The 12,142-nt window shown below is 52.1% G+C and overlaps 1 protein-coding gene across 1 annotated transcript in view; it reads right to left on the reverse strand.

Annotated features, from left to right (window-relative positions):
• CATSPERD (cation channel sperm associated auxiliary subunit delta) overlaps positions 1-12,142 on the reverse strand; it is a 47,794-nt gene that overhangs the window by 17,714 nt on the left and 17,938 nt on the right. The window contains exons 9-15 of the mRNA XM_064593516.1: positions 10,396-10,546; positions 9,447-9,542; positions 6,346-6,428; positions 4,789-4,965; positions 1,976-2,089; positions 1,189-1,278; positions 336-394 (exon numbers count right to left, since the gene is read on the reverse strand). Coding sequence (XP_064449586.1) covers positions 336-394; positions 1,189-1,278; positions 1,976-2,089; positions 4,789-4,965; positions 6,346-6,428; positions 9,447-9,542; positions 10,396-10,546 — 770 coding nt within the window. The remainder of the gene's footprint in view (positions 1-335; positions 395-1,188; positions 1,279-1,975; positions 2,090-4,788; positions 4,966-6,345; positions 6,429-9,446; positions 9,543-10,395; positions 10,547-12,142) is intronic.

The following is a 12,142-nucleotide window of genomic DNA, read 5'->3' on the forward strand; positions in this document are numbered from 1 at the left end:
ATTTACCTTTGTTTAGGGTGGGGAGGTGGTGAGAATATTTAAGTTCTACTTTCTTAGCAAATTTCAATTATACTATACAGTGGTACAAAATTCTAGATCTAGAATTAAAGCTTATTGTTGAAATATATACCCTGGGGACCTCCTGGCTGTGGAATCCTGTAGGATGTGTCCTTCTGGGACCCACCACTTAGAAAGTGTTTTCAATCATTCTGGCCTTACCGTCCTTGGAGGGAGGGAGTCTGGATCTCGGCACCATGTTCCCAGACCCTGTTAAGGGAACCCCATAGATAGCCTGGGCCGCCCCCTCCCCCACTCCAGTTTACGCGACCACATACCTGGAGGTGAAATTGGGGTCGGCTCTTCCCCAGTGGTGCTGCTGCCTCAGGGAAATGTTCTGTGGAGTCAAGAGCAAAGGGGCACTGCGATGGTGGGACAGCCTGGGGCCACGCACAGTCGCACAGTCGGGGCTCAGGAGAGATGGAGGTAGGACGGGGCCCTGGGAGGAGGAGCCTGGAGAGCATCTAGCCCTCTCCTGATTCTAATTGTACCACCAGCGAGAGGCTTCTAGAAGCTCATGGAAATGATCACCCCAAGCTCATGCATTTCCTTGCTGCCTTTGGGGGACCTGTAGTGAGGGGTGACTTTGTTTCCCCTCTTCTTTAGAAGGTGGCAAGGACTGGTCCAAAGACTCTTGTGGCAGACTGGTGCCTTGCCCCTGTCCCGTGGAAACCTCCCAACCCCACACCAGGCTTCTGGGGTCAAGCGCAAACCCCATAGTGCGACCATGAGGCCTGGCTTGGCCCTACGGATCCCCCAGACCCTATTTGGCCAAGCCCCTCCTGGTCCCCCTAGTTCCGCTCCGTCCTGATGCCTCGGTTTACCCAACCACCCATATTTCCCCAGGGCTGTGTTAGGCTCTCTGCTATGGCCCTCGTGCTTATCCCCTGTGACACCTTAATGACCTCACTCATTAAATCTGGGTGACTGCTGCTTGCCTTGCCTGGGGGGAGGGGCAGGGCCATGTCCTCTCCAGATTCTCCAGCGCCTTACCTCGCTGTGTGCAGGGAAGGAAAGGAGGGAGGAAAGTCAGGCTGAGAGGCACCTTAAGGTGGCCAGAGCTGGCTGGGTGCCGTCAAGGCTGTGCCCTTCATCACATGCACCTGGGGCTGGGGCAGGGGCGCAGCTCACCAGTCTGTGTTTGGTGTTCCCGTCATAAGTGTAGCCGTCCTCGTAGATGATGGCCTGCAGGCCCAGGGAGTGGGGGTTGCTCACCATCGCCTGGCAGGGGCCGGGGAGGAGAAGCACACACAAATGTTCTGGGCCAGCAGGCACAAAGGGGTGCCACTGGGGGGTCTCATCCACAGGTGACCCCAGTGCACCTTCCCACTGAAAACCGAGCTTGCTCTGCAAAGGCAGGGGACCCTCCAATCCCCACATGTGCCCAACCTCATCTACCCCCGAGCCCTGTGCAGCAGACAGCCTAGAGCTGCAGAGCTGCAGGACCCAGACCCATCCCCAGTGCATGGCCTGGCGTCCCTTTGCAGGCGCTGGTCCCGGCTGGCTGGACTTCGTCCCATGGCCTTGCATTAACTGGCCCCCCCGTTTTCCGCTCCATTACTTATAGCCGAGAGTCCAGGCTTGGACACTTGGGTTTCAGGTCCGGGGACACCCACTGTCTCTCGAGCACCGCCCACTGCCTGAGGGAAGGCCTGAGTCGGGCTCCAGCTGGGCTAAGAGGCAGAGGAGCTTATGGGAAGCACGGGGCAGCCCAGGAGAAGGGCGGAGAATGAGGGGCACAGGCCCTGGGAAAGGAGGCCAGACAGGCAGAGGCCCACTGAGGAGCAGGACAGGGCATGTCTATGAAGCATCATAAGCGAGGTCTCCCCCTGGGGGATGCCAGGGGGCTCTCAGAGCCTAGGACGCTGGAGAACGCCCCGTCTCAGGAGCGCCTGTCAGATGCAGGAGGTGACCTTACCAGTGGGACCAGGGACATGCCTGGCCGCGGTATCATCAGGGCGGTCAGCTCCAATTTGCTGTTCATATCAATGGTGTACATTTTGTTGTCAAATTCTCCTTGCAGAAGTTCTGCCTAGGTAGGAATGCCAAACAAATCCATGAATTAAACCAAGCTCCTGTTCCCAAAGCAGAATGGGCAATCAGGTGGGAGGCCCTCCGTGGCCTCCCCTAGGGATGGAACTTTCCAATCTGTCACTCATGTCTTCCTGATAGATCCTGCAGCCCCCAGAAGACCCTCAAGGTCCATGCCATCAACCCCTAGCAGGGCCTCCTCTCCCCAGAAGTGCCCTCCCCCACCCACCTGACTTTTACCACAACTGCTTTCTTGCTATGTGTGCATCCCTAGGTGATGGGACTTAGTCCTGCCCATTCTCAAACGTTGTTCTGTATAAGTCTCCTTCAATCCCCAGGCTCCTTGTCATCCCTTTCTTTTCATTTCTATTCATCTTTGAGGCACCCAGGCTGCTGGACCTGTAGATTCCCACAGTCTGGATTTTCCTGGCACAGGTGGGCATGTTCCTCCATGCGCGGAGTTTCTGGCAGACCAGAGGCTGGATCCGTCAGCTCTGGGTTGGATCACACTGGCAAGACTCAACGGGTGGTTGATCTTCTATCAGCAGCACCTAAGGCTGGCCGTCCCTCTCTTTGGGTGTTGGGGTTGCCACAAGACGACATTCTATCATTTTGTTTTCACACATTTGCCGGGAGAATTTTTTTTTTTTTTAAAGATTTTATTTATTTATTTGACAGAGAGAGGCAGTGAGAGAGGGAACACAAGCAGGGGGAGTGGGAGAGGGAGAAGCAGGCTTCCCGCTGAGCAGGGAGCCTGATGCGGGGCTCGATCCCAGGACCCTGAGATCATGACCTGAGCCGAAGGCAGACGCTTAATGACTGAGCCACCCAGGTGCCCCTGCCGGGAGAATTTTAAGACACTTTCCCCCTTCTAATTTTCGCTGACCCAGTAGAACAGTTGGAAGGGAAGATGGGATAAATGCTTGCATCTTGCCTTTTACTTACCCCATGTTCAAGGAAACAAGGATTGGCTTCTGGCCATCCTAGGAAGGTAGCCAATGAGTTGCTTCTTGGAGAAGTGGCTGATTCCAGGTCTGGGGTGGAGAATCCTGCCCTAGCTACGGGACGGTTGATGTGAATCCTGCTCTGCTGCCTGATGGTGCCTGCCAGGTTTCTTCACTACCAAGTGGCTACTCCCCCTTTCCAGACTGTTCCCTATGAGCACATGACTAAGACCAGTCCACCCTCAGGCAGGGGTTAAACTTCTCCTCTAGGAGGGAGAGTATATACGTACATTACTCAGAGTTCTTCTGTAGGCGGGGGATGTGTTTCTGCTCCCTTTATTTATTCAGTCACTTATTTATATCCTTGTGGACTCATACTATCCAACTAATTGTCCCAGCTTTCATCCATGTTTTTTGTTTGTTTTTGCTTTTTTTTTTTTTTTTTTAAGTAGGCTGTACGCCCGACGTGGGGCTTGAACTCCCAACCCCAAGATCAAGAGTCACACGCTCTTCCGACTGAGCTGGCCAGGAGCCCCATAATCCATGGATTTTCGTTATGCTATGTAGTTGCTGTTTTGGGTGGGGTTTTTTTTGCTGTTTTTGGTGGGATTTGGGAAAACTATTATACTACTTCTGTCCAGCAGCTGATCCCCCTACCCCAGGGTATCCTCAGTCTCCTTTGGCAGACCGGCCCTTTTCACATCCTTGGGCAGATGGCCTGGTGGACTTAACCTCACTACTATTCGAAGGAGTGGATTCTGATTGGCTCATTCCCAGCCATGTGATTGGTGCGGGAGTGAGCATGTCATCTCCTCTGAGCCAATGAGATGCGGGAGACACTGGAGGGGGTGGGGACTTCTCTTGGCTTCTGCAGAACTCTGAGGAGAGACCCTGTCTCTTGCCTGGGATACTGTGCGAGGCTGCCCGCCTGCAGCTGCCGGCTCGATACCATATGAGAACCCAGGGCTTCCCAGAGGCATCTAGATGAATCTTCAGGATGAAGCATGGAACACCCCCGGCAGGCAGAGTTCAGAGATGGCCAGGAGCCGGTTCCTTGCCGGCATGACCTGAGTTACTAAATCAAGCCTCGCCTGAGGTCTTCCCCCTTCAGACCTTTTGGCTGCACGAGCCAACAGTTGCTTTTGCGGCTTAACCGCATTCGATTTGGACTTTGTTACTCGCAGAACGACGAATCAAAATTGATGCATCCAGGTTTCCATATTTCTATAACCCCCCCCCCCCGCCTTTGATCAGCCCATGTGCGGGGGTGGGGGGGTCTAGGCTGAGCCCCACAGCTTGGTGGAAGCCTAGAGCCCAATCGAATCTCCCTCTCCAGAGCTCTCCAGGTAAGATTCTATAGAACACTGATGGTTCATCTGACTGCTTGAGGAGGGAGCAGTCCTGGCAAGCACATCATTTGCTTTATTCTCTTACAAACCATCGTTAAGGGTTGGCTGGCTTCCTTGTTACAAAGAGCGTCTACTAAGGTGATGTATGTTTCTATCTGAAATAAGGGGCATGAAGCCCATATAAGGAGAGGGTGCCAGCCTTTGGGGATCAGGGGTGGCTGGTTGCCAGATTTAGTTGTTTATGTGAAATTCAAGTATAACTGCTCGTCCCATATTTTCCCCGGCAACCCTCCTTGGAGCTCTTGGGTGTGGTTGCTGGTGACAAATGCCCAACTCTGGCTCTGTGAGATTTGTCTTTTTTAGAAAGAGTGCCGGGAACATTGATCCAAACAGTGATGATCACATACTTTGCAAACATCAACTTGGAGTTGGGGATCCATGAGAACCGCTTGGATGTTCACGGGGCACTTCTGGAAATCGAAAGCTGGAAACACCGAATCAGGGAGTGGGGTCAGTATTTCCACTCTCCCCACATCAGTGAACATCAGGGCTGCCTCTTGGGACCAGAGGTTTTGGCCTGCAAACTGAAAGGAAAGCAATTTCGAAAATCAGGTCATTCAAAGTCTTTTTTGAGGACATCAATTTTATCTTACACGTCAGGTTTAAAGAAGGTAGACCAAACAAACAAACGAACAAACAAAGTCATCGGTACACTTTGTGGAGAAATCTACTCTTCAGCTTCATTCATTCTTTGGTGATTAATAATGGAAACTCCGTCTTTTCTTCATCAGAGAGGATAGGCAGGAACTAAGTCTAGACTTATGCACAGGTCCTGGACCACTCTGGAGAGTCGGGACGAAAGCTACAGACCCTCACCCAGAAAATGCCCTGGTCGTCAGAATGTCAGGGTGAAGGCTTCGAAGAGACAGTCCTATTCCTCGTCCTATCCTATTCCAATGCCAGGCAGCCTTCTGGAACTATGGTGCCTGTGGCTTGAGCAGCAAAAGCACTGAGGTAGCGATCAGCACACTTGGGGGACTTCGCTGGCTCAGCTGCTAACGAGTTACGGGGCCTTAGGAAAGAGGGAAACTTGAACTTCAGTTTTTCCTCCCTTGTAAAAGTTGGATGCTATGATCTCCTTCCTGGGGCTTTGTGAGGATGAAACAGAATCGGATAGGCATGATGTATAAGGTAATGTGAAATGACCCCTCCCTACCACCACTTCCTACCTCTCCGTGCCTCAGTTTTCCCGTCTGTCCAATGGGGACAATATAAGGCTCTACTTCTTTTCTTTCTTTTTTCTTCAGTTTATTTATTTTTAGTAATCTCTACGCCCAGTGTGGGGCTCGAACTCACGACCCCGAGATCAAGAGTCACATGCTCTCCGACTAAGCCAGCCAGGCGCCCCTAAGGTTCCACTTCTTAAGATGATGGTTCCAGTTGGAAAACACTCAGGTAAATGAGGTAACAGTTGGAAAACACTCAGACCAGCGCCTGCCATATTCTGAGTGCTCAGTAGGTTTTAGCTGCTGCTGTCATGATTTTCATAACTAGTAAAATCACTATTACTGTTAATTTTTTCAATATTAATGTTAATTAAATATTAATTAACATTAATATTAAAATTATTACTATTGTTATTAAAATAGTCTGACTATTTTAATAAACAGAGTAATTTCTAGCCTTCAGAAAAAGGATCAGAAGTTTGAGAACAATGGGGCACCTGGGTGGCTCAGTCAGTTAAGTGTCTGTCTGGCCTTTGATTTTGGCTCAGGTCATGATCTCAGGGTCGACGGATCAAGTCCCGCGCTGGACTCCGCATTGAGCATGAAGCCTACTTAAGATTCTCTCTCCCTCTCTCTCTGCCTCTGCCCCCCACCACCCGCTTGCTCTCTTAAAAAAAAAAGTTTGAGAATACGATTTCCTCATCGGCGGGACAATGACACTACTTTGATTTTACCTACTTTGATTAGAGAACTTGATAGGATTCCCAAGCTGCAATAATACAAATTGTTCTCCTGAGTCAAAACTGCCAGTTCATATTCATCTAGGAAAAACCAAACAAGATAGAACAAAATTGAAATAAGGGTTGTTTCAATGGACGAAAATATAAAAAATATAAAAAGTTTACAAAAAATTACCCCAGATTCCGTCATATAGGCCAGGGGTCAGCAAACTTCTTCTGTAAAGAACCAGATGGTAAATATTTTCTGCTCTGCTGATTGTGTGTTTTGTTTTTTTTTAAGATTTTATTTATTTATTTCACAGAGAGAGAGAGAACAAGCAGGCAGAGGGAGAGGGAGAAACAGGCTCCTGGCTGAGCAGGGAGCCCAATGTGGGACTCGATCCCAGGACCCTGGGATCACAACCTGAGCCGGAGGCAGACGCTTAACGACTGAGCGACCCAGGCGCCCCGATCATGTGTTATGTTTACAAGTGTTTAACTCTGTGAAAGCAGCTAGGGGCAACTTGTAAATGAATGGGCATGATTGTGTTCCAATAAGACTTTATTTACCAAACCAGGTGGTGGGCCACATTTGGCCCTTGGGCCATGGTTTGCTGACCCCTGACTTAGGTAACCCCAGTTAAATGTTTTAAGAAACATCTTTTCTGGTAGTCTTGTATTCGCGGTATCATATTCTGGAACCCCCTCAAGTGTTTTAAGAAAAGAACTTGGGGCACCTGAAGAGCCTGCTTCTCCCTCTCCCACTCCCCCTGCTTGTGTTCTCTCTCTTGCTGTGTCTCTCTCTGTCAAATAAATAAATAAAATTAAAAGAAGAAAAGAAAAGAGCTTAACTGTTTTCTTTCATGTGTATGAATATACCCGGATGAACTACAACTGATTAAACCTGTCCTCCACGGATGGACACTGAGGTTGTTTCTGGTCTTTTGCAGACACAAAGTTCCAAGGAACACAGGACACCACTAAAAGGTTTTGTGAAAGGGTCAACTTATTTCCTACATATTTTTATTCTTTAAAAAAAGAAAATCGGGGCGCCTGGGTGGCTCAGTCGTTAAGCGTCTGCCTTCGGCTCAGGTCATGATCTCCAGGTCCTGGGATCGAGCCCTGCATCGGGCTCCCTGCTCAGCGGGGAGTCTGCTTCTCCCTCTCCCTCTGCCTCTCCCCACTGCTCCTACTCTCTCTCTCTCTCTATCTCTTTGTCTCAAATAAATAAATTAAAAAAAAAAATTCTAAAAAAAAAATAATAACAAAAATAAAAAAAGAAAATCAAGGACGCTTTCAGAAAAAGTGAGGCTTAAGCTGAAACTTGGGGAAAGCATCTGATGTAGAAATGCGGAGGGGTGTTTGCAGAGCAAGGAGCGAATTAACCTAGTTTCTCAACCTTGGCTTTACAGAGTTTGGAGCCAGATCCTTCTTTGTAGTGGGGGGAGGGTGTGTGTGTCCTGTGCCTTGTAGGATGCTGAGCAGCATCTTGGGCCTCCACCCAGTGGATCCAGTAGCACGCCCCCAGACAAGACGACCATCTCCTCTGATGTCATCCCCAGACATCGCTGAGTGTCCCCAGGTTGAGGAAATGGGGGGCTGCTGTTCAACAGGTCTAGAGTTTGAAGGATGCAGGACGAGTCCGTTCTAGAGCTCAGCTGTGCATCATGCCTGTAGTTAAATACTGCACTGGGCACCTCACGATTTGTTAGGAAGGCAGATCTTCCTGTTACGTGTTCTCACCACAATGGAGTAGAAAATGAGGTGTAATGGAGGAGGCAGGTGGCAGAGCGACTCACACAGTGACAGGACGCCCCTTATGTACAAGCAAACAACCCGTCTGGGCGATGCTAGACATTCTCAGCAGATCCATAATTGATCTGCGGTGTGCATCTTGCAACTGACTGTGTTTCACCCCAAATTCCTAACCATGGTTACCTCCAGGAAGCCAAAGAGGGGCCTAGGTTTAGGGAGCCGGTACAAGGGACTTTATTTTTTTCATTTTTATTATAATTTTTTTTTAAGAGACAGAGAGTGAACAGGGGTGGGGGGCGGGGAGAGACAGAGGGAGAGGGAGAAAGAGCCTCTCAAGCAGGCACCATGCTCAGCACGGAGCCCGATGCGGGGCTCGATCTCACGACCCTGAGATCATGACCTGAGCCGAAATCAAGAGTCAGACGCTTAAGCAACTAAGCCACCCAGGCGCCCCAAGGGACTTCAACTGTACTTGGAATATTAAAAAAAAAAAACAACAACAACATCCTTTAAAGGACCATGCACCACTGGTTTAGTTATAAGAGCATTTTACATCATGAATTTCTGTAACTATTTAAAGTTAACTTTAAACAGCTACAGGGACACAGATGCTAGAATGTAATGCGATGATCAGCCAACAGGGGAGATACTGACTTAGCGCCCACGTGACTCCCCAGTGTGTCCCACTCTTTGCCTCCTGTGAGGAGAAATATTAGTCGGGCGACGCTCATCTTTCAGGACAGTAGCAGGACCAGTAATTGAGTGGCAAAGAAATCCTGAGATGCCATCTGTTATGGGTTGGAATGTGTCCCCTCCAAAAAAGATATGTTGCAGTCCTAATCCCCAGGACCTCAGAAGGCGACTGCATTTGGAGATCAGGTCTTTACAGAGGTGATTAAGTTAAAATGAGGTCATCGGAGTGGGTTCTAATCCAGTATGATGGGTGTCCTTGTAAAGAAGGCGGGGGGGGGGGTTTGGACACAGCCGCGCACAGAGGGAGTGCAGGGGGAAGACAGCCACCTACAAGCCAGGGAGGCAGGCCTGGGGCAGATCCTCCCCTGAAGCCTCTGCAGGGAGCACGGCCCTGCCGACACCTCGATTCAGAACCATCTGCCGTTCTAAGCCCCCCAGTTTGTGGGCATTTGCTGTAACGGCCTAGGAAGCCAACACCCAATCCTTATTCTACCTCCTGGTGAAGGGTACAAGTTTATGCCGGGAATTGTTCCCGAATGTGTGATAATCACATTTTGGTTCGGGTTTCGTTTGGTTCCGTTTGGTTTTGGCTAGACTGAATCTAGTGGGTCAGTGGTTACTAAGCCCCGTAGAAGGCACTTCTAGAAAGCTACCCATGGGTGGGGCACGCACTGGCAGCAACGCTGTGGATGGTGATGTTGGCTTCAGAGATGGAAGAATACAAGGTGTTGGGTCCTTCTTGCACATGGACAGGGTAGACGAGCTGACCTGTGAGACGACAGGGCACAGTCATGAGGAAAGGGACCCCCCACTGCTGAAACACCGAGTGGTCCCCGCCGCCCGCCCCAACCCTTGGTGAGGGACTCAAATGATACAAAGTGGGGGAAAACACAGCACCGAGGCGCACCAACTGTAGAGCATCGTGCAGAAGGCGCTTAGGGTTGAGAAAACCAAGCCTGTGTGCCCGGTGGGACGGGAATGTGGCGCATCGGCTGCGGAGTTCACAAGAAAGGCTGTCTCACTGCTGGAATGCCTTTGACTTATGCGTAACACGGGCAAGGAACAAGAGCTTCCGTTCTCCGATGAGCTCTCCAAATGGACAGGCCAGCCCTGAGCCCTTCTCTTGCACTGGGGGGAGGGGAGGGGAGGGGATCGACGGTGTTCAGGCGGCCTGAGTAGTGGGCGTAGTGGGTGGTCTTCCCTGACAGTACCCCTTTCCCCCTGGGGGGGCTGCCTTCTGCTTCTCAGCTAGGCCAGTGGGAGGTGCTGCGCTGTTTTCCCAGTTCTCTCTGGCCAGGGCAAGTCCAAGTGGGCAGCTCCGAGCCATGTCCTGGAGTCGCTGACCTTGGCGCCGAAACAAGGCTTGTGGTTCTTGGAGGGAGACTTGGGCTCTGCCCTAGGTGACTGGTGGGCGACTTTCAGAACCTGCCCACGTGGCCCCCTCAGGACTCCTGGGGCAGGAAACTGGGGTAGGGTGGGGGGCAGGGGGAGAGATGGACACAGTGAACACCGAGAGTGAGAATGGGCTGGAGGCCTCTCCCCTGCTGGAGGCAGGGGAGACAAAAACCAGCTGTGCTTTCCCCACGCAGAGGGGGACACCCAGAGCCTGGGCCTGGCTCACCTGAGTTTCTGGAAACCAACAGGCTCTTCTCAAACCAGAAGATTAGAATGCCTTTCTGGCCTGGGGTGATGAGGATGTCCAGGGTCCCGTTGTAGTCGAAGGGTAGCCCAAAACTGCTGTTCAGCGGGTGTTCTGAGTAGCCGAACCTAGCCTGAGAGGGAAAGACCACGGAATCTGGGGGAAGGCATCACAGGCTTGGCGGAAGCAGGGGTCGGCGTGCTTTGCGGCGGAGACTTCCTTCAAATCTTATTATCTGGGCCAGTGGCTCTCAGCTTGGGGCGGCCCTGCCCCCAAGGGACACTGAGCGATGTCCGGGGGGATACGAGGAGCTGTCAGGACTAGGGCTGCTCCCGGCTTGGCCTGGGGCCGCTGCTCCACAGGCCACAGTGCCCAGGATGGCCCTGGACCAACCCTGGACAGAGAGCTCTCCTCCCCCAGTGTGCACAGTGGGAGGCTGAGGAGCCCTGCCCTCTCCTGGGCTGCCACAGACAACACGCTCGGGGCAGGATGGATGGCGCTGGACCCCTGCAGCTGCCACCTCCAGGACACCAGGCGGGGGGGGGGGGGGGGTTGGGGCGGGGGCGGTGCAGGCCCATCTGCACAACGTGCTGAGCCTGTGAGTGCACATCGCGGGCCCCAGCCCAGGCCCACTGTGTAATACACTGGCCGCGTCTGGTCCCCTGTCCTGGGGGACCGAGCTGCGGGTAGCAGAGTAGCCAGCTAAGGCAAGGCGCCAACCCTGAAGGAGGGCAGCCTTGAACTGCTCCCAGGTGAGGCCAGGGAAAGCCGTGAGCCCGGGCTGCCCCTCCCGGCAAGAGCACAGCAGCTGGGTCAGGACTGGGGCTCGGCTCCCTGCGGAGGGAGCCCCAGGCCAAAGCCTCCAGCAGTTTCAGGCACTCAGGGGCCAGGAGCAGAAAAGCACTGAGTACTGAGTACTGAACAGAGAAACATGCCCTGCAGGTTTCCTCCTCCGTAAGACGCCGTGACCGAGGCAGCTCAACGGACATAGGCTAGGAATGCAAACGTGCAGGGAGCGAGCCCCAGAGCCCGCAGTGCATCTGCCCCCCACCCCAAGTGTGGACACCCGCCAACCAAAGCCTGTGGGATTGCGGGTGGGCAGCCTGAGAAACTGTGCATAGGTGGTAACCCTGGACTCTGTGGTCATGAGGGCACTCTGGGCGGGGACTATGCTAATGAGGGCACTCTGGGCAGGGACGGGACCCAGCACACGGCCAGAGGGTGGGGGCTTCAGCCATGGAGGTCAGCCCAACCATCCGAAGCTTCCTGACACCAGGGCTCCCCTGAACTCCAGAGCTGCACATCCCACCTACCCAGGATGCAATATTGTACTTAATCCTTTTCTGCCTTAATATTTTTTTTCAAATGCGGTTTACATGGACTGACTCTTTTTCTGCCTTAAAATTTTTTTTCAAATGCAGTTTACATGGACTGACTCCCCTTTTTTTTTTTTTAAGATTTTATTTATTTGACAGAGAGAGACACAGCGAGAGAGGGAACACAAGCAGGGGGAGTGGGAGAGGGAGAAGCAGGCTTCCCGCGGAGCAGGGAGCCCAATGCGGGGCTCAATCCCAGGACCCCGGGATCATGATCTGAGCCGGAGGCAGACGCTTAACGACTGAGCCACCCAGGCGCCCTGGGAGTTTTCTATTATAAACAGCACCATGGACGGAATTGTGTCTCCCCCAAAATTCATATGTTAAAGTCCTAACCCCATCTTAGTCCATGT

The sequence above is a fragment of the Mirounga angustirostris genome, unplaced genomic scaffold (genome assembly GCF_029215605.1).
Source record: "Mirounga angustirostris isolate CCGP_5_RB_7025 unplaced genomic scaffold, mMirAng1.0.hap1 SCAF_1, whole genome shotgun sequence".
In the NCBI taxonomy this organism is placed as follows: domain Eukaryota; kingdom Metazoa; phylum Chordata; class Mammalia; order Carnivora; family Phocidae; genus Mirounga; species Mirounga angustirostris.